The 27,879-nt window shown below is 37.0% G+C and overlaps 2 protein-coding genes and 2 non-coding genes across 7 annotated transcripts in view; 3 read left to right on the forward strand and 1 right to left on the reverse strand.

The window, feature by feature from the left end:
- Nucleotides 1–390: 390 nt before the first annotated feature.
- On the forward strand, nucleotides 391–10,710 carry RPL5 (ribosomal protein L5). 2 transcript variants are annotated; one of them, XM_072834525.1, is made up of 8 exons: nucleotides 391–536; nucleotides 1,544–1,613; nucleotides 1,693–1,808; nucleotides 2,963–3,097; nucleotides 5,041–5,243; nucleotides 6,490–6,664; nucleotides 10,032–10,120; nucleotides 10,542–10,710. In XM_072834525.1, exons 1-8 carry the CDS (start codon nucleotides 534–536, stop codon nucleotides 10,639–10,641), a joined length of 891 nt encoding a protein of 296 aa, XP_072690626.1. In that variant the 5' UTR covers nucleotides 391–533; the 3' UTR covers nucleotides 10,642–10,710. The 2 variants fall into 2 exon arrangements, with proteins under 2 accessions (XP_072690626.1, XP_072690625.1); XM_072834524.1 differs by having other exon boundaries at nucleotides 392–536; nucleotides 6,490–6,667.
- On the forward strand, nucleotides 6,322–6,417 carry LOC140639229 (small nucleolar RNA SNORD21). The gene has a single exon (XR_012036020.1). It is a non-coding gene; the product is annotated as a small nucleolar RNA SNORD21 (small nucleolar RNA).
- Nucleotides 10,207–10,343, forward strand: LOC140639232 (small nucleolar RNA SNORA66). Its single transcript, XR_012036023.1, has one exon. It is a non-coding gene; the product is annotated as a small nucleolar RNA SNORA66 (small nucleolar RNA).
- Nucleotides 10,711–10,937: 227 nt separating the features above from the next.
- DIPK1A (divergent protein kinase domain 1A) overlaps nucleotides 10,938–27,879 on the reverse strand; it is a 115,345-nt gene continuing 98,403 nt past the window's right edge. For all 3 annotated transcript variants that reach the window (XM_072834521.1, XM_072834522.1, XM_072834523.1), the window contains 3 exons: nucleotides 18,628–18,735; nucleotides 13,839–14,015; nucleotides 10,938–12,948 (listed from right to left, as the gene is read on the reverse strand). In XM_072834521.1, the coding sequence (XP_072690622.1) occupies nucleotides 12,136–12,948; nucleotides 13,839–14,015; nucleotides 18,628–18,735 (1,098 nt within the window). In that variant the 3' untranslated portion in view covers nucleotides 10,938–12,135. The remainder of the gene's footprint in view (nucleotides 12,949–13,838; nucleotides 14,016–18,627; nucleotides 18,736–27,879) is intronic.

Consider the following 27,879-nt stretch of genomic DNA (forward strand, 5'->3'; position numbering starts at 1 on the left):
TCTTTTATCATTTAACAAACACGGGGCACTTTCGGGATGTCAGCACTTGTGTTGTGCTTCCAGAAGGGACTCTGTATGCTCTGGAGCAGGATGCGCAGTCCAGGTGGTGGTGTTCTGGAGGGGGCAAAAAGGCTCCATAGCAAATAGATTCTACTTAACTTTAAACTTTTTTTCCTATTTTCAAAAGCCATATTGTCTTTTACGAAACAACTTCTTAGCATAGGAAACGGCAAACCTCCCATTATCCTCCCTGCTGTTTACCGCCCATCCCTGTGGGATTACCAGTCAGCCGTAATGGGACTCCGTGGCCTTGAGCGTTTCCACACAGCGAGGGCGGGCATCGGTCCTCCCGCCAGCAGAGGGCAATCCAACGCACACCTAGGGCCGCGCGCTCTCTCTTCCACACGTAGCTCGCGTGATCGTCAGTGCTACATACTGCGCCTGCGCACGGGCTGAGGCCTTTTCCCCCCGCCGAGCGCTGCTGGGCCTGCTGGTCTGTGGTGAGCCGCGGCCGCCGGACTCTGTTCCGCAGGATGGTGAGTGGATATCTGGAATCGGGGCTACGTCTGCACTGGGTTTCCCTGTCTTTGCCCAAACGCTGACCTAGGGTCCGTCTCGCGCGGCGCGGGGGTTGGATGGCGTTGGATTGTGGGCTCTGCTGTGGTAGGGTTGCCGCTCCCAGCGTGGCTTTAATGGCTGCCGCCCGGCGCGCAAGCTTTGGGGGAGGGGTTGACGAAGAAGTTCGGGAGCTAGGGCGGTGGATTGAGGAGGGGGCGAGTTCGGGAGACCTGCTGCGGGGGTAGTGCCGGCTCGGCTCGGCCGACTGGGCGCCGGCAGGCGGCGAGGACTGCGTGCGGTTGGTCTCAGGCTAGCAGAGGGATGCCTGAGTGGACGCGGCTTGTGGGCCCTCGGACCCGTCCACCCCGTCTGCTTCGTGGGTTTTTTTCGGGAGTATCGAGTTGGTGGGTCTTTGGGAAGTGGCTCCTAGACCCAGCAGTCAGCGGGGAGCCTGGGGCTTCTCTGGGCCTCGGAAGGAAGCTCGTTTAGTTTGGCATGTGCCTCCTGTCGCTCGATCTAGATTGTTGCTGGCCCCAGTGTTTCATGATTTTGCGGGTGAGGTGTTGCTTTGGTTGGTGGCGGGAACAGTGCTGTTTTAATCGGGAGCAATTGCTAAATAAGGTCTTGACCAGAGAGTTTTGTGGTAAGTGATTCGGCTTTTGAAAAACGTGCGCGTGAACAGCGCAGGAAATACGAGGGTAGGTTTTCAAAAACGGGACATAAAGCGTCCACAACAGACTGACGTTAGGCATGACTGCTGGCTGTCTGGAGCAATGCTCTGGAAAAGTGACTGATGGCAAGTGGAAAAGGTGATGCTGGACTCCCTGTGGTTTGAGAAACTGGGCTCTGCAGAAGTGACAGTTGTGTGGATTCACTCTTGAAGTTAAAGTGTTTTTTTGTTACAGTTACTTCAGATGTCAGAAGTACTATCAACCATTTATCAAAGTTTTAATGACATTCTTTTTTTTTTCTCTCTCTTTTAAAGGGGTTTGTTAAGGTTGTCAAGAATAAGGCTTACTTCAAGAGATACCAAGTGAAATTTAGAAGACGACGAGGTATGGTTACTACTCACGTTCACAATATTAGAAGAACTTGCAGTGGAATAGACTTTCTTATATTACTTTTTTCTTGCAGAGGGTAAAACTGATTATTATGCCCGGAAACGCTTGGTAATTCAGGACAAAAATAAGTACAACACACCTAAATACAGGATGATAGTTCGTGTAACCAACCGAGATATCATTTGTCAGGTAAGTTGTATTCTGAACTCCAGCAATGAGTGCTATGCCTCACCCCTTGAACTCACTGCTAGAGAAGTTGTACTTGGGGAAGCAAAACGCATATATGGATTGGAAGGTCCCTCTAGTGCCTGGCATTCTAAAAACATTGAGTAGTTTCTTTTCCTTTTGGTAGGTCTGGAGTAGGAGCTGGTGGGGGTGGGTGGTACTTTAAAATACTTGATTGAAAATCAGTTGTGTTTGGCAATCCTGACCAAACTAGTTTAATCTCATTTTCTAATGGAGGAAAAGAGGATTAGAGAAATCAAAGGTACTGCCCTATTTTATAGGGGTAGTATAAATTTGAGGTCAAGTAGAAGGTTCTTGCACATTCCATTTCCAGTAGAATAATAGAATTTGTCATGGATTAAATCCCAACATGCTGTATAGCCCTAGGTGCCACATACCCCGCTCCACATCGAAGAGGTAGGTAGTTGTGAAGGTTTAATTAGGCTCTTAAGATTGCTTTTACTCCTGCTTATTGTTTGATACATAAAATTTTGATAAATAGGTATGGAAGTTTCTCCCATATAAAAGACCTCTAGAAAACGGCAGTTTGCTCCTTTAGAAGCTAGTTTTCTGGGCTTTTACAACTAGAGAAAATTTTCAATTAAGATTTGCTGAGCCTTTGCAGGGAAGGGGGCAGGCACACCTATTTTCTAGGCAAACTAATGTTGGTTGTGAAGACCATGTTCCTTCATACCTAAATTCAGATAACCCTATCCATATTGGACTTTGATATGCTGAGTTCAAAAGATGTGTGAAATTATTGGAGATTCTTTTGACTTTTCATGGTGCCTGTTTAGTTCATTGGCTTATGCAGCTAAGTCTTTTCAGTATTTAGAAAGAACGACAGTCTCTAACTTCAGAGACATTTCAGTATTCACTGTTTAAGTCATAATTTTATCTCTATTTGTGATAATCATTCTGACATTTACAGAAAACCTACCTGCTATAGTTGACGAAGCCATAAACTGTCATTGTGTAGTAGGATCAACAAAGAGATTCTAAGTGTTGCAGATTTGTGTCTTTTTTTTTTTCCTTAAGTCCTTTGAAAAAGAAGGCACCTAGGACAAGTAATCAGATAGTTGAAAGCACAGATGATTAATCTCGTTTTTCTCTTACAGATTGCTTATGCCCGCATAGAAGGAGACATGATCGTTTGTGCGGCTTATGCTCATGAACTCCCAAAGTATGGTGTGAAGGTTGGCCTGACAAATTATGCTGCAGCATATTGTACCGGCCTGCTGCTGGCCCGCAGGGTATGCAGAAGATAACTTTAATATATTTGGAATTAGCTCATTGTTTGGAGTTCACTGCAAGATAAATATATATTTATTTATTTATTTATTTATTTATTTATTTATTTATTTATTTATTTATTTATTTATTAATTATAGTTACAGAGAGAGAGAGAGAGAGGCAGAGACACAGGCAGAGGGAGAAGCAGGCTCCATGCACCAGGAGCCTGATGTGGGATTCGATCCCGGGTCTCCAGGATCGCGCCCTGGGCCAAAGGCAGGCGCCAAACCGCTGCGCCACCCAGGGATCCCGCAAGATAAATGTTCTTACATGAGTAAGATACCCTCAGCTCTGGCTTCTGGGGAATGCCTGCTGTTGAGCTGTTGGTTATGGGGTCATCAGGGAGGATAGTTTTAATCCAGAATTTGAGGCAGCAATACATTTTCTAATACTCTGGGGAGGTAGTTTTTCTGTTTTTTTGCCTGTTGGGTAGATCTAGGTCAGTGGAGTCTTTTTTTTTTTTCCCCAAAGATTGTATTTATTCACGAGAGACCGAGAGAGTGGGAGAAGCGGGCCGTGCAGGGAGCCCAATGTGAGACTCGATCCCAGTACTCCAGAGTCACACCCTGGGCCGCAGGCAGGTGCTAAGCCACCGAGCCACCCAGGGACCCCATAGGTCAGTGGAATCTAAACGAAAGAATGGTGGCTACTAGCCACAAGTGGATATTGAGTGCATGACCTGTGCTGTTCCAAGGAACTGAATTTTTAACTTAATTTGAATAGCTTTTTGTGGCTAGTTACTGGCTGTCTTGTTGGACAGTGCAGACCGTTGCTACTCAGAAGTATAGATCTTCTGATTGTCAATCAGTGTACATTTAAAATGCAGGCTTTACTCCACACCCTTGACATCTGTATTTTAATAGGATGTCCAGGTTACTTATATACATGTTAAATTTTGAGAAACAAGGTCTTCAATTTGGAGGGTGGGCAGGCATGGGTATGGAATTCAGTTTTGTTTTAATTATCTTTACCTCTGGGTGGCAGCATTTCCTGTAATACACAGAAAGTAGGAGAAAATGTGATTTTTGCCTTATTTTTGTTCTTTGTTACTGATCTTGTTTGCAGTGGACTTGTTAAGCATGCATCATTGTTAGGAACCTATATCCTCATTGGTTATAAATGTTTGAATAAGGATGGGGAATAACGTCCTTATATATGAGAGCGACATGTTCTACAAAATCACACTGGTGAAGCAGTAGCTAGATCGATGTACCAGTAGAAGAGTCCCCCTTATTAACATAATGTGGTTGGAGTAGTAGAGCCATAAAAGATGCTCTGTTCTGCCCACTATCCTGCTAAGATTTTAATCAAATTAATCAAAATTGCATGTGATACCACTTAATATTTGGTTCTTGAGTTACTGTGGCTAAATAGGACTGAAGAAATATGGAGAATATCTTCCTTGAATAGATAATGGTATGGTTACATCTTAATTGATTACTACGTAAATCAGGTATGGGCATGTAGCAAAGATTCAGAAGCTATAAGACAAAGTTGTGGTGAGTTTGAATATTTGAAGTTTTCTTGTAGTTTTTTTTTTTTTTAAGATTTTATTTATTCATTAGAGACACAGAGGCAGGGGGAGGGGGCAGAGATACAGGCAGAGGGAGAAGCAGGCTCCATGCAAGGAGCCCAATGTGGGACTTGATCCCAGGTCTCTAGGATCATACCCTGGGCTGAAGGCGGCACTAAACCGCTGAGCCACCCAGGCTGCCCTCTTGTAGCATTTCATTATTTGTTTGTTTGTTTATTTTTTTGTTTATGTATTTTAATATTTAAAAGTAAATTGGTACAGAGGGATAAGTGAATTGGAAGGTAATTTTTTTAGGCATTGGGTCATTAAACGTGACTTGATAATTTTAGAATTGTTTGAATATATTTAGACTGGCTTTTTTGTTAATAGCTCCTCAATAGATTTGGCATGGACAAGATCTATGAAGGCCAAGTGGAAGTGACTGGAGATGAATACAATGTGGAAAGCATTGATGGTCAACCTGGTGCCTTCACCTGCTATTTGGATGCAGGGCTTGCCAGAACTACCACTGGAAATAAAGTTTTTGGGGCCCTCAAGGGAGCAGTGGACGGAGGCTTGTCTATCCCTCACAGGTAATACAGTATTCAAGGCTACATTGTTTAGACTCCCAGTAGTTCCATTTCTAACTGGTTGGACTGTGGAGATCACTGAGTAGGTATACAGCATTGTATACCTGCTATATGCTTAGTACTATGGTAAAGGAACCTGGCAGGGCAGGAGGGAATTGTAACACTTTTTTTTTTTTTTTTTAAGATTTTATTTATTTATTCATGATAGTCACAGAGAGAGAGAGAGAGGCAGAGACACAGGCAGAGGGAGAAGCAGGCTCCATGCACTGGGAGCCCGATGTGGGATTCGATCCCGGGTCTCCAGGATCGCGCCCTGGGCCAAAGGCAGGCGCCAAACCGCTGCGCCACCCAGGGATCCCATGTAACACATTTTATAAATGAGATTGAGGTTCAGAAGTAAAGGGTTTGTTGAAGGTTTTGGAGCTAGTAGTGGAAGAGCCAGGGTTAAAACCACTAGCTTTTGTGTTGTGGCTTAGTTTTGATTAGAAATGAGCAACTCCATTGCTTTTTTTTTCATTCAGAATAAAATAGTTTTATTCAGTTATGGAAAACTGTCAACTCTAGAAAGAGAAAAGCTGAGAGCTTTCAACTGGAAATAAGATTGTAGACCATTCTTAGAAGTTAAGTAGGTTTTAATTTGGTAGTTCTTTGGTTTTGAGTTAAGGATTTTTTTTTTCTTGTTGAGTAGGTGCATCTTTAGAAAGTGATTTATTAGCTTCTTAGGGATATTAGAAGTTGGAGAAATCCCTAACCACCAAAATTTTTTCTGGCTATAAGTTTTAGGATTTAGCCTACAAAATGTAACCTAACTGGAACTTTTATAATGGTGGGGTATATTTTTTTGAGGACCCTCAGGTCTCTTGCAAGACACCTGTTAGATGTGGTCTTGAACAAATCACTTATTCCCATGTACCCTGAGGCAGCACTAAGAAATTCTAGGATTTAAAGGGAGCAGTTTTGAAATCCTTTCCTATGTTAATAAGGAGAACTAACTTTAGTGGTGAGAACTTGGTTTATTTCATGGCTTTGAAGGTGTTTGTGGCATCATTTCCTCTTCTATCCTGGAATTCAGAGATGAGCTGCTGAATGATGATATCCCACTAACTGAGCAGTCAGTAGTTGGTCCTTTGGTTGCATATGATGCAGTTAATTGTTTCAAGACGGGACTGATGGCAGCTACTGAAATGAATTCCTGCTAATGAACTCATTTCAATCATTATGTGCTAAAATATGAAAATCTTTATTTTAGTACCAAACGATTCCCTGGTTATGATTCAGAAAGCAAGGAATTCAATGCAGAAGTTCATCGAAAGCACATCATGGGTCAGAATGTTGCAGATTATATGCGTTACCTAATGGAGGAAGATGAAGATGCTTACAAGAAACAATTCTCTCAATATATAAAGAACAACGTTACTCCAGACATGGTAAACATTTTTACTAAAAATGTCTGTATTGGGTTTACGATTTGGTTTCGTGGATATATTTTATTTCATGGTTACAGTTAAAAGTTGAACATGAGTATGTTAAGAGGTATAGACAGACTCAAGGAGTTCTTTAAAATGGAATGACATGAAATTGGAAAATTGGGTGAGGGTAAGTTAAGAGTCAGATGGGATAAGAATAATTATAAAGAGACTTAACATGCTTTTAGGAATTTTTTAGGTAGTGAAGGGTGGCAGACTTCATCTAAATCTAAAGATGGCTTTTACACATTTTGGCTGTTTTAAATTTGCAGACTTCATTCCTGTAGTCATAGCTAAAATCATCTGTCTGATTGGAGATGCTAGTTACTAAATTCATTTTGAAGCAATGTGGAGGAAAGGTTCTGTTCTGTAAAGCAAGTAAAGTTCTATGTTCAGGACTTTGTGAATGTCTCAGGCTATGCACATGGAGAGTTTGTACTGAGTAGATGACTAGTTCTGCATGACTTTGCAAATATGAGTTTAATGTTGGAAAATTTATCAGCCTAAAGTTGTATCTTTGAGGCATCTATTGACACATTGTAGTAATGGAAGAGGATAGGCATAGAGCACAAAAATAGCACTGCTTATTATAAAATTATGCAACTGTAGAGTTGTAGATGAATTGATGGTTATATATCAAATGTTCTGTTAGTGCATAGTTTATATTTTGATACAGTTTTGATGATGGAAAAAAATTTTTGAGAGCACATGGTGAGGGAGGGGCTAAGGGAAGGAGAGGCTTCATGGCCAGCATGGAGCTCAATAATGAGGTCTCAATCTCAAAACCCTGAGATCATGACCTGAACTGAAATCAGAGTTGGATGCTTAACCAACTGAACCACCCAGGCACCCTGTGAAAATTACTTTATTTGTAAATTTATTTTTATTTTTAAAAAAAATTTATTTATATATTCATGAGAGGTGTGCATGCGTGCGCACACACACGCACGCAGAGATGTTAGCAAAGGGAGAAGCAAGGCTCCATGCAGGGAGCCCGATGCAGGACCTGATCCCAGATCTCTAGGATCACGCCCTGAGCCTAAAGCAGATGCTCAACTGTTGAGCCACCCAGGTGTCCCTATTTTATTTTATTTTATTTTATTTTATTTTATTTTATTTTATTATTTATTTTATTTTATATTTTTATTTTATTTTATTTATTTTATATTTTATTTTATTTATTTTATTTTATTTATTTTTTATTTTATATTTTATTTTATTTTTTTATTTTATTTTATTTTTTATTTTATTTTATTTTTTATTTATTTTATTTTATTTATTATTTTATTTTATTTATTTTATTTTATTTTATTTTATTTTATTTATTTTATTTATTTTATTTTATTTTATTTATTTTATTTATTTTATTTTATTTATTTTATTTATTTTATTTTATTTTATTTATTTTATTTATTTTATTTTATTTATTTTATTTATTTTATTTTATTTTATTTTATTTATTTATTTTATTTATTTATTTTATTTATTTTATTTTATTTATTTTATTTTATTTTATTTTAATTTTATTTTAATTTTTTGTGTCCCTATTTTAAAATAGAGTTGTTAGGGACACCTGGGTGGCTCTGGTTGAGCAGCTGCCTTTGGCTCAGGGTGTGATCAGGAGTCCAGGGATCAAGTCCTGCATCGGGCTCCCTGCAAGGTGCCTGCTTCTCCCTCTATGTCTCTGCCTCTCATGAAATAAATAAAATCTTAAAAAAAAAAAAAAAAAAAAAAAAGTTGTAATTGGAAAAGATAATTGCCTGTTATTCATATGCTTAGTTACAGTCTAGGGATCAATAAATACATAGCTTGAGTTTTTGAACTAGGAAAATGGTAATACAAATGCATGCTAATTTTCAGAAATCCATACTTTTTTTGTTACTATTGGCATTGCCCTCATTCACTCTGGTAAATAGATCTTTTACTTGTGACTATAATTCTACTTGGCCTGCATAATTTTTCTTCCTAAGACCTCTCTTGCTCTGGTAATGTCACACTTGTTCACAACTTTTCAAATTCCCAAGCTGCTTTGAGCTCCCACTTCATGTTTTCCTAAATATATGGTATACTTCAGCTGGACCACTCTTAGGCTAATGTACTTTTCCCAGCTAGCTCATTAATTTGATCTTTGGAGGCCTCTTATGTGTGCCTGCTGAAATCCTCTATAGACATCTGACATGTTTTCTGAGGAAGTGGTCTTTACCTAAACTCATGTTCTTATCTACATGCATGGTTGTGTATCCTATTTGTCTCTTGGAAGGAATGGACCAAATTGCTTAGATTTATTAAATAACTGTATTTGAAGTCATCAAATGGATTTGTTAAATACAGTGGAAAGCTGTAATGGAGTGCTTAAAAGAGGTAGAGGAATTAAAGGAATTAAAGTAATTCCTAAAGGAAGGGATTTAGGTAGTTGAGGTCTCATGCAGTGTTTGCATTCTTTTCATTTGCTCAGTTTTCTACAAATGCATGTAGTAACCACATTTTTCTTCATAATGAAGGAGTAGTTTTAGAGATTTGAATACTTTGGTTTATTCTTTGGGGGGCTGTAATTGTTACTAGATTTTGATAGTGAACATTCAGGCATTTTACAGCTGCTTCATGACCTGCTCTACCATAGAATCAATAGTCATTTATTTGGAGGAGGTAATTGAAACAATTCCGAGAATTTCAGCATTAGTTTTTGATGGGTTTTAGAACATAATTCTCATTAAGAGATAATTGGATGGTGTTTGAGCGTTTTGTAGGAAAATTCAAACCTTCTGTTTCCATAGACACCTAATAATAGTAGATATAAGAGGTCCCTGGTATGTAGTTCTGGGAGTAGTACTGAGAGACCTATTAGGTACTGATGGAAAATACAAATCTGAGGAATGTGGTAGAAAAAAATGAATTAATAGCAACTGCTTGTTGGCCCCATATCCAGTTCATCTTAACATCTTAAATACTTTGTTTTAGCACAAATCCTCACCTGAATAAAAGAATTTGGGTCAGACAGTATTTTAAATGAACATAAATGTTTTTGCAGCAACCTGTTTGCTCTTGAGTGACTTTTAAAGAAGTAAAGCTGAATTCCTCAGAAATAAGTAGACATTTTTTGAGTATGAGTTTTGTGAATAGTGTCAATTCACACTGCCTCTGGAAATTTCTTAGGAAAATGTGGGTTACATGTAGAAATTTGAGATACCAGTGTTGACCCGGTTTAGTTCCCTTTGACAGTCTGGTTTAGGGACAAAATAGAGCAAGTGGTAGAATGCAATACGTTACGTGACTGTATAGGGCATGTGAAATGAAACCAAGTACTGTTTGCTTTGCTTTCTTTCAGATGGAGGAGATGTATAAGAAAGCGCACGCTGCTATACGAGAGAATCCCGTCTATGAGAAGAAACCTAAGAAAGAAGTTAAGAAGAAGAGGTACGCATCTTACTATTACTGTCTTTTTAAGAGAGGTTGGGAGGAATTTCTTGCCTTGTTTGGTCTTTATCAAACTCGTTGAAGTTGTGCAAACTCGATCACTAGCTCTGCATGATGTTGCAGAAGTGAGGGGAACCAGGTTTGCTAAAGTAATTGTGGTGATAGAAATGTATTAGCCTCAGAAGGTACTTACTGAGCTGACCTATTCTATCCCATTACAGTGTAACTACCAGTTACAGCATTTAAAAAACTTTTTTTAACCAGTTCCTGCATTTTGAAAGTTCCTTTAAGATCAGAAGTATGTATTAGAACTTGGATTGTTTTGACCTGATCGTAGTCTTTTCCAATCAAAGTTAACTTTTTTAAGCTCTGTAGCGGTGGTTTTTAAAAATCTATCTCTTAATTTTACTTTGTTTTGCAGGTGGAACCGTCCTAAGATGTCTCTTGCCCAAAAGAAAGATCGGGTAGCTCAGAAGAAGGCAAGCTTCCTTAGAGCTCAGGAGCGGGCTGCTGAGAGCTAATAAACCAAACCATAATTTTCTATGAAGATTTTCCAGATAAAGCCAATAATAAACTTATTCACCAAGCAACTTTGTGTTAAACTCTTGTTAATGAAAGTGTAGGAAATACGTGAAGTACAAAAGTAGAGGAGTTGATAAGTTTTTCTTCTTCAAGAAACAAATATAACTGCATATTGACTCAAAGTTCACACCGGCTTCTCAGGCTTCTGTTTTTCCTAACAGTTATCCCTTCAAGTGTGACGTCTAGCTCCCTCTAAACAGTCTGTCAAGCAACAGACCAACCATCCACTAGGAAATATTTCTTCCATTCATTTATTGTAACCAGATGGCTAGTGGGAAGAAAAAGTACCTTCAAAGTACACAATTTTAAAGTAAGCAGAACTGGTGCTAATCAGTGGCTTTAATTTTGAGAAAGAGCTGTCCAATGAAGTTCACATAACGTTCACTTTAATCAGGTGAAACCTCTGAGCAGAATATCCTTCAAAAGAAGTGTTCCATTTTATGGAGATGTTGAAAGGTACATGCCAGATCTTAATAAACATGAAAACAACATTAAAAGGGCAAATATTAACTTGCATATCAAGTTTACATGAAAAAATTTGCATGCCTCTTAAGAAATAGCCCTTTGGCCAACAGGAAATACTGTTCAAAAATGGAAAATTGTGAACTAAAAAGTTCCATGATTTCAGAGTCTGGCTCCTAATGTCCTATTTCCCCATAGCTCAAATTCAGATACATGGATCTGGATTGGGTTGATGGCCTTAATAACAGTTTTGGAAAAAAATCAGTTTTGACAGACTATAGCACATTGACAACTAAGAAGGACCCATCAAAATGAGGATGACGAATGCTCATCCAGTTTCAGCCTCTAAAATTGGCAATTCTATATTGTCAAGTAGAACATTTTCTTACGGATTAAGAGGCTAACAGCCACTCAATATTCTGAAGCCATATAACATTTGATGTCTAAGTGTTTTAAGTAGAAAAAAAACCATGCTATTAACCCAACATCTGTTTGTAAAGGAGTAACTTGACCTTTGCAGTCTTAATTTCTGTTAATGTGCAAACTTTACCATGCTAAGACTTTTTAAATGTATATTTTTTTTCAACAGCAGCTTCAATGCAAAAATGTTTCCAGCAATGGTATTTTGGCTAACAAATCTACAAAATACTTCACTGTCGATGTTTATGGAATGAGGCTTTTCACAGCATTATTTTAGGTCATTAGTTAAAATAGTTACACAGTGAATACTGGAAAATCTACCAGGGCTTCTAACAGCAGGAATGAAATCTTTGGACCTGGTCATCTTTTACCTCTTGCCATTACTTCAATCAACTTGTATCTTAAGATGATGGCTTCTTAAAACCAGGGGAAGGAGGGTTTTGTGTAACTGACAGGGACATGAATCAGAAGCCTTATTATTTTTTTTTAATGCTCAAAGTTTTTCCTTAAAATTTTGAAATTTCCTATAATGCTCACGATGTCCAAATGAACTAAGAGTCATTTGTATAGGAAATTTTCTTCCACAGTAATGTTTTTAGGTTATTTAGTATCAAAGAATGTTCCATTTCCATTTGATTTGCAGTGACTTTGAGAGCAATACAAGAATAAAGCTGCTTTTCCAGTTCCTCACGAATTTCACTTGGAGCACCACGCAGTAGGTAGTCTTTGAGTAACTGACAGGCTTTTGCCAAGTTTGGTTGTATCACTTCTGAAGTACACTTCATTGTACTTTGATCACAGCTAGTTCGACAGTCTGTGCCATAAACACAGTCCAAATCAGACTCACAGTGACGATCCTTTATAAGTTCTTTCAGGTTTGTCTCTGGTACAATTTTTCTCATGTCCACCATTTTTAAATCATATTTATCATTATATCCTAGGTTTTTGGCACTAATATCACACATAAGGAAGTTTCCATAGGGGCCGTGGAAAACATCTTCCACAAATTCTAGAAGTCCTATGGCTATTTTAGCCTTTCTAGGCCATGATGGTGTGAATAACTGGTCCATGCTTCTTCTGAACCCAGATGGAATAAAAAGTTCAATGACCCATGGAAGGCTTATTCCATAAAGAGAGGTATATTCAACACTTTCCATCACATAGAGATCACCACAGAATCCCATTAATTTGGGAGTATGTTCTTTATCTTGAAGTATCACCATGAGAAGAAACTCATTTAGTTGAAGAAGTGCCCATGCTGACTTTGCTTCTCCCAAGGAAACCTGGCCATCTTTGTCTCCATCAGCCACGGTCAAGATGAGATTAACCAGTTCAGAGAGGTTTCCTTGGTCACCCAATTTTGCCTATAAAGGTAAGAATTTAGCTAAATACAGAAAGTTTGCAAAAATATCTCTTATGTAATATACATACTAACTTTATATGGGAATTATGCTAAGTAATAATTTTGTTACTGAGTCTCCATAAAGGTACTTAATACAGCTCCAATTTATGATGCTTTTACTAAGAAGTATGTTTTATATAATTGTAGTAAAACGCACTCCTGAGTATATTTAAGAAATGGCAAGCTCCTTGGTCTCTATTGATAGTTATTCAACACACTAATTCTATCTTACTCATATATTTACTTGCAAAATTGCAGTGTAATGTGCTCATATCCAGTTATAATAAGGGTCAACTGAAAATTATTTTCTCCTATTTTGTAGTTAACACATTAACAGAACTATTTTGTTCAAGTTGTATTGTTCCAATGATGAAAGTTAAAAGTTATTTCCCTGTGAAGGTTCTTAGGATAAAATAGTCCGAAAATGTAAACTTAAAGATTTTGAATGAAAATATGACAGCAATAAAAGAAAAGAGACTTTTTATAAAATTTTAACTACTTTTATCTTTTAATATACTTAATCTTTGTATGATTATTTAATTTTTAAAAAATAATTTGCTATCAGATACGTATACTGATTTTAGCCCTTCTCCCACATTTAAAAAAATGTGTATCAGCTACAGTGTCAAACTATAGAGCAGCTCACCTACTTAATGAATTCCCCTTTCATATCTGGACATTTTAAACTATTATAAATAACGTAAACATCTACACATTTTTGAATTGTTTCAAGATGGAGCCCCTGATATGTTAAAGAATAGCAACACTTTTGTGGCTTAGGATGAGGTCTTGCCAACTCTTCCAGAAGAATGTACCACTTCATAATAGTAACATGGGAATGGATATACTTACTTTAAAGAGACTGTAGACCATTTCTTTGAATTTCTGTACAGTAGTTCCCCTAGTTGGCTTATCAAATAGCACTATTTCCTTCCTTGGTTCCAATTCAGTCCCAAAATCAAGGTGAAGTGCTTGTTCCATTTGACATTTCACAACACCTGGTAGATTACCCCAAATCCCTAAATACATCTATGTGGAAAAAGAATGACAAATCACTCTTTAGGCTGAGTAGAATTATACACCACTGTATTTTTAGTATCTTCTTCCCCTTACAAAAACACAAAAGCAAGTAACAAAACACAGAGATTTAGCTTTTTTCTGTAACTTTTTGATTATAAAAGCAATGCATGCCTAAATAAATACATTTTTGACCATGGATCAATTTTATTTATTCCAATTTTTAAATTGTGGTAAAATATTAAAAACATAATTTACCATCTTAACCATTTTTAGTGTATAGTTCAACGGTATTACATTCACAATGCAGCCATCACCACCACCCTTTTGCAGCACTCCATCTTGTAAAACTGAATCTCCATACCTATTAAATAATAACTTCCTGTTCCCCCTTTCCCCTTTAGCCCTTGCCATCACCATTCTACTCTCTGTCTTTATAATTTTGACTAAGTATCTCATATAAATGGAACCATATAAAATTTCTCTTTTTGTGACTGGCCAGAAACAAACCTGAAAGAACTTATAAAGGATCGTCACTGTGAGTCTGATTTGGACAGTGTTTATGGCACAGATTATTTCACTTAGCATTACGTTCTCAAGATTCATCTGTATGGTATTGTGTCAGAATTTCCTCCTTTTTAAAGCTGAATAATAGTCCATTGTATGTATATACCATATTTTGCATTTCTATTCCCTGCTGATCAACACTTGGATGCTTCCATGTTTTAGCTATTGTGAATAATTTGGGTATACAAATATCTTTTGGAGACTGCTTTCAATTTTTTTAGTTATGTACCCAGAAGTAAAATTGCTGGATCATAAGACCAGTATATTTTTAATATTTTAAGGAACTGCTATATTGTTTTCTGCAATGGCTGTGCCATTTTACATTCCTTCTAACGGTACACAAGGGTTCCAATTTCTTTCCATCCTTGTCAACACTTGTTGACAAATTTCCTTTCTTTGATAGTAGCCATCCTAATGGGTATGAAGTGGTATGTCACTGTGATTTTGATTTGTATTTCCTTAATGATCAAGTGATGCTGAGCATCTATCTTTTCATTACTTATTGGCCACCTGTATATCTTTTTTTTTAGAAATGCCTATTCAAGTCCTTTGCATATTTTTAAATCTTGTTTTTATTGTTGAATTTTAGGCGTTCTTGCTCTCTCTCATTCTTTTTTTTTTTTAGTAAACTTTACACACAACGCAGGGCTTGAACTTATGACCCTGTGATTAAGAGTTACATGCTCCAGCACCTGGGTGGCTAAGTTAAGCATCTGTCTTCAGCTCAAGTCATGATCCCAATGTCCTGGGATTGAGTCCTGTATTGGGCTCCTGGTTAGGGAGTCTACTTCTCCCTCTGTCCCTCCCCTATAATTGTGCTCATGCTCTCTCTCTTTCTCTCTCACAAAAATAAATAAAATCTTAAAAAAAAAAATGTTACATGCTCTACCAACTGAGCTGGTCAGGTACCCCAGGAGTTCTCTATATATTTTAGATATTAATCCCTTATTGGATATATGACTTGCAAATGTTTTCTTGCATTCTGTAGATTTGATACTTTTTGATGCACAAAATTTTTAAATTTTCATTAAGTACAGATTTGTCTTTTTCTTTTGTTGCTCATGCCTTTGGTGTCAGAGCCAAGAAATCATTACCAAATCCAATGTCATGAAGCTTTTACCCTATATTTTTTCTAAGAATTTTATGGTTTTACATTTAAGTCTTTGATCTGTTTTGACTTAATTTTTGCATATGGCATTAGGTAAGCATCCCACTTTGTTCTTTTTGCATGTGGCTATCCAGTTTTTGCCAACACCATTCGTTGAAAAGTTGGTCCTTTCTCTAGGGGTGCTTGGGTACCTCAGTTGGTTGAGCATCTGCCTTCAGCTCAGGGCCCTGGGATTGAGCTCCGCATTGAGCCCCACATTGGGCTCCCTCCTTTGCAGAGAGCCTACTTCTCCCTCTGCCCTCCCTTCCCCCACAACCTGTGCTGTCTCACACACACTCTCTCAAATACATAAATAAAACCTTAAAAAAAAAGTCCTGGGATTCCTGGGTGGCGCAGTGGTTTGGCGCCTGACTTTGGCCCAGGGCGCGATCCTGTAGACCCGGGATCGAATCCCACGTCAGGCTCCCGGTACATGGAGCCTGCTTCTCCCTCTTCCTGTGTCTCTGCCTCTCTATCTCTCTGCGTGTGACTATCATAAATAAATAAAAAAATTAAAAAAAAAAAGTCCTAAAAAAAATAAAATAAAAAAAAAGTCCTTTCTCTATCGAATGGTCTTAGCACTCATCAAAAATCATTTGACCAAATATGTGAGGCTTAGTTCTGGGTTCTCTACTCTATTTATCTATATGTCTGTCTTCATTCCAGTACACACTGTCTTGATTACTGTACCTTTGCAGTAAGTTTTGAAATCAGAAGTATGAGTCTTCCAGCTCTGTAGTTCTTTTTCACAATGGTTTAGCTATTTGGGGTCCTCTGACAGTCTGTATTCAAATTTTTGGGTGGGTTTTTCTACTTCTGCAAAAAATGTCATCAGGATTTTGAAAGGGATTTCACGAATCTGTAGATCACTTTGGGTAGTGATCTTAACAATACTAAGTCTTCCATCCATGAACATGGACTATGTTTCCATTTGTTTGTATCTTTAATTTCTTTCAGCAATACTTTGAAGTGTTCATTGTACAAGTCCTAAAACCTCCTTGGTTAAGTTAATTTCTAAGTAGTTTATTCTTTTTGATGCTACTGTAAATGGAATGATTTTCTTTTTTTTTTGGAATGGTTTTCTTAATTTTCTTTGTGAATTGTTCATTGTTAGTGTATAGGAATACAACTGATTTTTGTGTGTTGACTTTGTTTCCAGCTACTTTGCTGAATTTATTAGCTCTAACAACTTTTTCCTACATAAAATATTTTTCTATATAAAAGATCAGGTCATCTGCAAGCAGAGATAATTTTACTTTTTCCTACTTTGGATACCTTTATTTCTCTTTCTTGTTTGATTTGGCTAGAACTTCCAGTATTATGTTGAATACAAGTGGCAAAAGTGGGCATCCTTGCCTTGTTCCTGATTTTAGAGGAAAAACTTTCATACTTTTACCACTGAATATAATATTAGCTATTGATTTTTCATATATGGATTTTATTATGTTGAGGTAGTTGCCTTCTATTCCTACTTTGTTGAGTGTTTTTATCATGAAAGCGTACTGAATTTTATCAAATACTTTTCCTACATCGACTGAGAGGATCCTGTGGGGTCATTGTGTTGATCTGTCGTATTAAACTGATTGACTTTTATATATTGAAACATCCTGGCATTCCAGGAATAAATCCCATTTGGTTGTGGTGTATGATCTTTTTAATATGCTCAATTTGGCATGATAGTATTTTGTTGGGGATTTTGCATTAATGTACAAAAAGTCTGTAGATTTCTTTCCTTGTAATGTCTTTATCTAGCTTTGGTATCAAAGTAATGGTGGCCTCACAAAATGAGTCAGGAAGTATTCCTTCCTTTTCAATTTTTTGGAAAAGGTTGGGAAGGATTTAAATGTTTGGTAGAATTCACCAGTGAAGGCAACGGGCTCAGGGCTTTTCTTGTTGGAAGACTCTTGATTACTGATTCAATCTCCTTCCTAATTATAGGTTTGTTCAGATTTTCTATTTCTTGGTAGGTTTTCTGTTTCTAGGGATTTGTCCATTTCATCTAGGCTATCTAACTTCTTGGTGCATAATTGTTCATAGTACTCTCATATGATCCTTTTTATTTCTGTAATGTCCCCACACTTCAATTCTGATTTTAGTAATTTGAGACTTCTCTTTTTCTTAGACTCATCTAGCTAAAGGTTTGTCAATTTTGCTGATTTTTTTCAAGAGCCAAGTTTTGGTTTCATTGATTTTCCTCTATTGTTTTTCTATTCTCCATTTCATTTATCTCTGCTGTAAATTGTTTATTTCTTTTTTTTATTTAATTTTTTATTTTTATTTATGATAGTCACACACAGAGAGAGAGAGAGAGGCAGAGACATAGGCAGAGGGAGAAGCAGGCTCCATGCACCAGGAGCCCGACATGGGATTCGATCCCGGGTCTCCAGGACCGTGCCCTGGGCCAAAGATAGGCGCTAAACCGCTGCGCCACCCAGGGATCCCTGTTTATTTCCTTCTGCTAGCTTTGGGTTTAGTTTGTTCTTTTTCAAGTTCCTTAAATTGTAAAATTGGCTTGTTGATTTGAGATCTTGTTTCTTAATGTAAGCATTTATAACTATAAATACATTTTTAAAAAGTCACATTGCCTAGAAAGATGAAAGGCAAATTCCTCTGTTTCCATTTCCCTAATCCCATACTCCCAAATTATTCACTATTAATTAATATAAGATCCATGAAAGTAATCTTATCTATCTTAATCACCACTGCATTCCTAATAACTAAAGAATGTCTGGAATATACTGGAAATAAGGATTAATAAACATCTGTTGGATGAGTGAATCAAAGCATACAACATTGAAGTATATAAAATATCCTAACACTATGGTTCAAGAATTCTTTTAATAATACTTTCATTTAAGGTAAAATTAGAGTGCATTGTCATTCTGGGATGTTTATTCGTAATGTCCATACCTGATTGTTGGGCTTGGTGGATAAACATTTCCCAAAGTAAAGGGTTTCTGTAACACAAAGGCTGTTACATGCAGGCCCATCAATAACTCCAGTCTTGTACTTGTCACACTAAAAACCAGGAAACAGAAAAGTAGTTAATAGAAAACTGTTTTATAAGAAGAAACATAATAAAGACAATGTAAGGAGATACCTGTATTCTTTAGGATGAAGTTCTATAATGAAAAGAACTCAGACTCTGGATTTGGACAGACTTGAATCTGAATCCAAGCTCTATTCTTACCAGCTATATGATGATGAGAGATATTGCTGCGACCAAAGTGTGCTTGGAATTTGGAAGCTATTTTTCCCCACTTAACATGGTCTGAGGTGGTAAGGTACCTGCTTCCCCCCTAAGATTAGAGGCACACTTTAAAAATGGCTCTGGTTTTAAAGTAAGAAATTAAAGTTTTAAATACGAAAATACGTAAAAAACAAAATTACCAAAAAAAAAAAAAATTACCTCTGACATCTGGTCATCCTTGAGATCACCCGAAAATAAGAAAAATAAACACAAACTCCATCTTCAACAAGATATCAAGGTAACCCTAAGGCACAATTAGTGAAGATAGCCTGCCAAATTCAGTGAAATTACATCAGAGTCCAGAGATTGTTGAGATTAAATAACTGCTGTGACTTTGCTTCTCAACATTGGCATAGCACCAAAGAGATGAGATGCAGAACCATCACCCTGATTTACAATGTAGGTTTAAGGGGCACATGCTGTGGGAACTTTCAAGGAGTCTATATGGCATTACGAAGTAGCAGGACAAGGCAGTGCTGAATGATAAATTCTTTAAAAATATTATCTATGTTGGAGGCAGTCTGTTAATGAAATGGGTTGAGGGAGAGCACATTAGGAGCATCTCCTGGGGAGATAACACTGGATAAGCCAATCTGTGTATTTTTGTCTCTGTGTTTCTCCTTTTTTCTATCTCACACATGACATGCATACACACAAACTCTGGGTCATAGCAGTCTCACTACTAGCACAATTCACTCCTCCAGTTGCTTCCTACAAATAGCTGGTTGAGGAAGAACTCTTTCATTCAATAAGGAGTAATAACCAAAGGAAAACAAGATTACAGAGCAAATCTACAAGAAAAAGGAGGAAAGGAAATGAAAAGCTAATGTTATAAAAAGAAATTTTCCAGAAAAATGTTGCCATGAAGCAGGCCAAACATAATGCTGTGAATTCAAAGGACTTAATGAAACATTTAAAAAAAATAAGACTTCATGGTAGAAGAAATGATGAGACAACAGAAGGAAATGTAAAATAAGCTAGTAGAGCTCAGAAAGGAAGAAAAGGAAAAAATCCTAGGAATTAAAGCCACATAAATGGGGGTGGGAGAAGGAGACAGACAAAGATGACAACACAGACTTAAACGAGGGCTAGGTTAAGAAAAGTGGGGAAAAGGCAATGGAAATATAAAAAGAACTAAATATAATTTGAGACAATATTATAGATACAGGAGACAAAGGATATCCAGCATGTCCACATGAGGGTGAACAGTACAAGTGGAAAAGAAAAAATATTCAAAGTAGAATTCAAGGCAACTTCATGTAAAGTGAAAGGATACTTTATAGATTGAAAGGACATACAATATCCCAAGAAAACTGACATATAGAACGACCCTTGTGATCTACCCTATTGAATTTTACTAGACTTCAAAAATAAATAATCCTTTGAGCATTCAGGCAAAAAGATCAAGGCACCTTTAAAAGGAAATAAATCAGTTTGGCCTCAGATTTTTCCACAGCCATGTAATGGTAGATAATGGTGCAATGCCAGCAAAGTCTTTGAGAAAGGAAGTGTGACTTGCCTGGATCCTAATTTTTCATTTGTAAAAGGGAATATGAATAATATTTGATTTATAGCATAATTATGAAGAGGGCATCCAGCTGGCTCAGTTGGTAGAGCATGTGACTCTTGATCTCAGGGTTGTGAGTTCAAGCCCCATGTTGGGCACAGAATTCATTTAAAAATAAATAAGTAATAAAATCATAGCATTATTATGAGGTAAAATGATATAATAATGAATACAGATCACCTGTGATTTTAAAAAGTGCTCAATAGCAGGTACTATTATTTTACATAGCTAAACTTTCTTTCAAGTAAAAGGCGTCAAATGTTTTTGAACATACAAGGATTAGAAAACCATTCCCTCTTAAAGAACTACTAGAGAATGAATTTTAGGTAACCAAAAGATGAACAGAGAACCTGAACATGGAAGCCAGTTGAAATATAGGACTGGGATGAAAACCCTGGGAATCTACTTCATAATGATTAATAAAATATCCAATATTACTAGATGCTTATTATATGTCAGGCACTGTTCTAGTGCTATACTTTCATTATCATGAAAACTAACCTGTGAAGTAGAGCCTATTGTTATATCCATTGTAAAAACAAGGTAAGGTTACATACCTAAAAAATGACAAAACCAAGATTCCAACCTAGGCAGTCTGGTTTCAGAGCTCATTCTCATAATAGCTACTGTATATTCTTCAGAATGTTATTATAAACAATTTTGTTACTTGTATAAACAAAAACCAAGAAGGGAAGATGTAAATAGATGGAAGGTGACAAAAGGATGTTGATTTCTTTAATACTCAAGGTCAGGAGATAACATTTACATCTTATAAATCAAGTAACAGAAGTCTATTCAAGGGGCACCTGGGTGGTTAAGTTGGTTAAGTGTGTGCCTTAAGCTCAGGTCATGATTCCAGGTTCTGGGGATCCAGCCCTGCATCAGGTTTCTGCTCAGTAAGAAGCCTGCTTTTCCCTCTGCCTCTGCCTGCTGCTCCCCCTGCTTGTGCTCTCTCTTTCTCCATCAAATAAATAAAATAAATCTTAAAAAAAAAGTATATTCAAAAGTACACCAATGATCACTAGAATTAATAATAATAACGTATTGTTTAAAATTAGGCGGAACAAAGGAGATCAGATTAATAGAATTTTAATTTTGTCACTGCTTTTAATAGGTAGATTTGGTCTAAAGAAATAGAGCATAAAGTACATTTTTAAAAGTTATAGCATAAAGCTAAACACTAGAAGACCTAAATACAGAATACAAAGCTTCCTAAATGATCAAAAGGAACATGCATAAAACACGAAATATACACCATCTAGAGAAAGATGCAAACCAAATGAATCCTTAAAAACAGAAAGTAGGTCGTAAAATGTGATACAGGGGCAGCCCGGGTGGCTCAGCGGTTTAGCACTGCCTGCAGCCTGGGGTGTGATCCTGGAGACCCCGGGAGAGTCCCATGTCGGGCTCCCTGCATGGAGCCTGCTTCTCCCTCTGCTTGTGTCTCTGCCTTTCTCTGTGTGTGTGTGTCTCTCTGAATAAATAAATAAAATCTTAAAAAAAAAAAAAGTGATACAGAATTAAGTCGTATATATTATATAAATGTCAGCAAGATAAGTTCATCTATTGAAAGAAGAATACCCTTAGAAAAGTGTCAGAAAAGTTGAAAATAAGGGACAGTACAGGTATATCAGGCAAACACAAAGAAAACACAATTAAGTCACAATTTTAAACCAGACAAGGTTGAAATCAAGTAAGGAAAGCATTAAATAAGGTAAAAAAAAAAGGGGGGGGCCTTTACAATGATAAAACATATAATCCACACCAGATATTACATTCATGAGTTTCTATAAGGCAAATAAAGAAGTATTAAAATCCATTAAGCAAGATCTATAAGAAATAAAAAAAAGAAACAGGCATTAGAGTGGGAGACCCTAGTTCACTTTTTCTAGCCCATGACAGATAAAGAAATCTACAAAAAAAGGATATAGAAGAGCTAAAAAATCTAGTAAAGTAGATCTGTCTTGAGAACAAACTTTTCAAATGCCCATAGAACAATTACAAAATTAGACCAAAGCCTTAGTACATTCCACTTAGTAGAAATGGCATCTCCAATCACAATATAACACATGAAATTAATAAAACATCTATCCATACATAATTAAATGTTCTTTTAATTCTTGAAAGTCAAAGAGAAAGTCCAAATTGAAATACTGAAGTATCTAGGAAATAACAATAACTGAAACTGAAAATAAAATAAATGATAAAATCAAAGAACCACTTAAAGAAGAATGCAACTTAATTATGTTAATAAACAGCAAAGAACAAAACAAATGAATTAAAAATTCAAGAATTTTGAAAAAATTAATCTACAGAAAGCAGAAAGAAGTAATCAATATAAAATAACAATACAAGGTTATGGTATGTTGCTGTTGTTGCAAGAATTCCTCTGACCTTCATCTCCCAATCTTTACTTTGGATTTCTTGCTCTTTTCTGGTTTCTGCAATTACCTTTTGATGGTTTTTTTCCCCAGAATTCTCCTTGTCTGTCTGGTTCTCTCAGTCTGATGACATGATGCTACTCACAGATCAATCTTGCCCTGCTCTGGTTCTTGGGATGCAGAAAATCTTAATAAACTGAAGTTGATGGATGTAGCCTTTTAAGCAAGAGTCGCTTGAGAATGATAGGATGGCTGAGATACTGAGTGGAAGAGTCTGGATGTAAAACTAGCTAAAGAATTTGGCAGTGTCCAGGTGTGAAACAATAGGCACTGGACCAGAGTCTTTTATTAGAAGAAATAGGTTTATTTGCAACCTATTAGAGGGCCAACACTGGGCTTATCTTGTGTGTGATAGGGATTAAGGATAATTTACTGAGACCTTCATTTTGGGGGCTTAAATTTTTCATTGATCCCAAGGAAACACTGAACCCAAGGATCCCAAGCCAAAGTACAGCCGAGTCTCTTAAATACTTAATTCTTGAAGACGCCAGCATAGGCTCCTCAGTCTTAGCCACTGGGCCTCCCTACCAACACTTTAACAGTTTGCTGTGAGGATAAGGATAGCTTTGGTAGAGATGGAGAGCTTTGTCCATGTGAAGAAGTGCCAACACCTACAAACTGTTGCTCTTCAGCTGTCACTACCAGAGAAATTCCTGGTTAAGCCTTGACCATGCCTGCTTTCTCCTTCAGACCTGGCTGTAACCAAGAATATGAGATTTCATTTTCATAGGAAGAGCAGAGCAAACTAGTTCCTATACTCAATTCTAGTGGTGGTTTTGGGGCGGGGGGGCACATGGGAGATGCTCAATACTTTCTTCCCCAGGTCTCCCCTGGAGATTTTTAGGGAATGCAGAACCTTCTGTTTGGTATCTCTGCTTGTAGCAGATGGCCAGCAATTTCACTGCCATGTGTCTTCACTGAGGCAAAGGTGGTGGGAGTTCTGAGGCCTTACTCAGGAGCTAGAGTGAAACCTCCTACAGATACAGCTTAGAGTTTCTAGTGAAATTTTTTTTAGGATTTTATTTATTCGTGAGAGAGAAAGAGAGAGAGAGAGAGAAGCAGAGACATAGGCAGAGGCAGAAGCAGGCTCCTATGGGGAGTCTGATGCAGAACTCAATCCCAGGACCCCAGGATCATGACTTGGGCCAAAGGCAGACGCTCAACCACTGAGCTACCCAGGTGTCCTGAGTTTCTAGTGAATTTAGATCTTAGACCACATCCTCTGACCACAAAGAAATAAAAAATCAACAATAAAAATAATGTAAACATAGACACTGACATGTTCAGAAAGTAAAAAGCACGTTCCTAAATATTTTGTGGATTTTTAAGATAAATGACAGTGGAAATGTAGAATATTTAGAACTGAACAACAACAAAAATATACATATTAAAACTTGTGAGATGCAGCTAAAGCAGTTCTTAGAGGGAAATTTACAGCTTTAAATGCAATGACAAAAAAATAACTGACTGAATATAAATAGTAAGCACTCAACTAAAGAAGCTTAAAAAGACCTCAACAATAACAATAAACCTCCAAAAGAAATAGAGGAAAAAAGCAGAAATAAAAAAAGAAAAAGATCAATAATACCAAAAACTAGTTCTTTGAAAACTTTAACAAAGGAAATAAACCTTTAATAAGACTGATCATGAGAAAAAGAGGAGGCACAATTAAAGATTATTATGAAAGAAAAGGGTAGGGATACTGAATAACATAAACAACACCATGGCAATACATTTGAAATGAACAATTTTCCTAGAAAAATAGAAATAATTGAAAATGATGCAAGAAGAAATAGAAAATCTGAATAAGACTAGTAAACATTAAAAAAACTGAATCCATAATGAAAAATCTTTCCCTCTAAAAATATCAGGTCAAAAAAAATAAATTAAAAAAAATTAAAAATAAATAAAAAAATTAAAATATCAGGTCAAGATACAGTCTGGGAGGACCTCAGGGTGCCATCCAGGATGTAGTACTGTTTGCAAGTGGAAAATGGGCAACAACACAAATGACCATTAACAGGAGAATGGCTAAATAAAATGAAGTGTTTTCATACAATGAAAGACTATACAGTAATTAAAATGAAAGAACTCAGGCTTGGGGAACCCTCTTGCACTGCTGATGAGAATGTAAACAGGTCCAGCCACTCTAGAGAACAGTATGAGGTTCCTCAAAAAGTTAAAAATAGAGCTACCCTATAATCCAGCAATTGCATTACTAGGTATTTACCCAAAGGATAAAAAAATACATATTTGAAGAAAGAGGCAGAGACACAGGCAGAGGGAGAAGCAGGGTCTGTGCAGCGAGCCCGATGTGGGACTCGATCCCAGGTCCGCAGGGTCAGGCTCTGGACTGAAGGTGGCGCTAAACCACTGAGCCACCCGGGCTGCCCTGAACTCTACTCTTGAAACCAATATCCAATTATTATATGTCAACTAACTAGAATCTAAATTAAAAAGAAAAAAAAAAAAAGAACTCAGGCTACATAGATCAACATGGAAAAATGGTGAAAATAATGTCAAATGGAAAAGGTTATAAAATGATATCTGCAGTTTAGTATAATTAATTAAAATTTAGAAACATATAAAGCAATGCTATATATTGCTTCTGTACCCATATACACATAGTCAAAGTATAAAAACATGATGGTAGGGCTTACACCAAATTCAAGATGGTGGTTAGTCCTGGGGAGGAGGAAGGAGAATATCAGGGAGGATAAAGAAAGCATCACTTGTATCTGTAGTGCTTTTTTTTCTTTTACAAATGAAGCAAATACAGGAAAACGTTTGTTACCTAGATGACAGGTACACGAGTGTTTGTCATATTGTTTTCTGTATGTCAACATTATTCTAAGAGCCTTTTCGTGTTTATCCCTTTAATCTTCACAACCTCCCTATAAAATAGATATTACCATCATCTCCATTTTATTGATATAGAAACTAAGGTTAGAGAGGTTAAGAAATGTGCACAGCAGGTTAGTGGTGGTGCTGGAATCTGAAGCCAGACAGTCTGCCTCCAGGGTGTGTGCTTTTAATTAGCCATCGAGGTAAAAGAACCGGAATCTTGGAGAGGAACATGTAGAGTAAATTTAATAATAGCTGGGTTGGATGCCCATCCAGTGTTCCCACTAAGGGGTTCTGGTCACATTCATCCCCCCTGCACAAGCAATGCAAAGTAGAAACAGGACTTTCCTCTTTGTTTCCTGTATTGTGCGTTTTTATGCAGAAATAGCACATTCTATTATGAACAGCTTCTGGAATAGGACTTAAAGAACTATCCCCTTCAAACGTCCTGATCTTGGCTCCTAAATCTGGAGGAACACTCTATTCATAGCCCAGCCCCAGGTCAAGATTTAAATGTTACCCTCTCCATAACACCAATTTTCCAATGAATAATCTTGAGACTGTATATTTCCTTCCTGAGTCTGCATTATTCCTCCTTCTTCTCTTATACCCCCAAATCTAACACCATTTATGTTCATGTTATCCTCCCTGGTAGAAAGTAAGATGATTCAAAGTCAGAGACGAGGTTATATTCATCTTTGAATCTCCCTTTTCTAGCACACAGAACAGAGTTTAGTATTTTAAGTGTTCAGTAAATGTTTATGAAATAACCATAATAAAACCTAGTGGTTTTGATTTTAAAACCTCACTGAGCATAAAATTAATAATCTTCTATAATGCATTACACATTTTTTTAAAAAGAATAAAAATTAGTATCTTATTGGTAAACCGTTGAGCAGCAAAGACAAATCTGACATTCAGCTACAAGAATCAGATTCTTGTTTTGAGCAAAGGCCTCAAGCCAACTCTGTATCAAAGAGGTAGTCACAAAGAACAGGCTCTTCAACTTGTGGCTTCCATCACAAACCAAAAGCAAATTTCCCACATGCTTACATGAAAAGTATGGTTGGCCACATACAGCTTTGTTTGTTTTTCAGGCATGGCCATACACACAGATTATAATCATTGTTAGGAATCTGATCTCCTAACTAAAAAGACACAGGTTATAAAGAAGTTCAACTTTACAACAGGATACTCTGCAGAAAATACTGAAGGTTTTTCTGGTCCTGAGATTTTACTTTTATCACGATTCTATGAACACCCTGACTTTGTTTGCACATACCTGGTAGTACCAGAAGATGGCACTCTTCAGCTAAATTTTACAAAACCCATTGGTGCTGAAGGAATAATTTCATGAACTGTGGAAACTACCTCAAGGGGCGATAACAAACAGATGTATTAAGTAACTAGGTTTTAAAACATTTTCTAAGATCCACATTCTAAAAACGTAGTTTACAATTTTACCAATTTATCCTTAGGAAAAAACAGCAGAGTTGGGTTGCCTAAAAATTCTCCAAGTCTAGTCAGCACCCTTTCCAATTCTACATACCAGCTATTTTAATCTTCATTCTCTGCGCTCTCACTATATCATCAACTCCTTTCTTTTTCCTTCTTTCCTGAATTCTTCCTGTCAGTCATTACTTGTGTTCATCACATCCCTTTTTCCTCTCCCTACACACCTGCGTATGCACACGCACAAGAACCCTCTCCACTGTCTCCTTCTCTTCTGTTAAAATGTCTGTAATTTACTTTAAAATTCTTCAGCAGACACAGTGTGCTATTTGTGTGTTCATAATCCAGGAATGCACAGGGGCTCTGCAAGAATCCTAATCAGGTATTAAGGAAGCATGTGCTCCCAGTCAACTACTACACATGCTTCTATTGTACGTATCTTGATCAAGATTGATTCATTTCTGGGATTTTGTTAATTACCAAATTAGGATCGTATTGGTGAAATTTTTAGTTTGTTAAATATCATAGTGAATGTCAGAAATGGACTATCGTTGGTGAAATTGAGGGTATTAATACATGTGGATTCGCTAAAATATGGGATATCCCTT

The sequence above is a fragment of the Canis lupus genome, chromosome 8 (assembly GCF_048164855.1).
Source record: "Canis lupus baileyi chromosome 8, mCanLup2.hap1, whole genome shotgun sequence".
Lineage (NCBI taxonomy): Eukaryota > Metazoa > Chordata > Mammalia > Carnivora > Canidae > Canis > Canis lupus.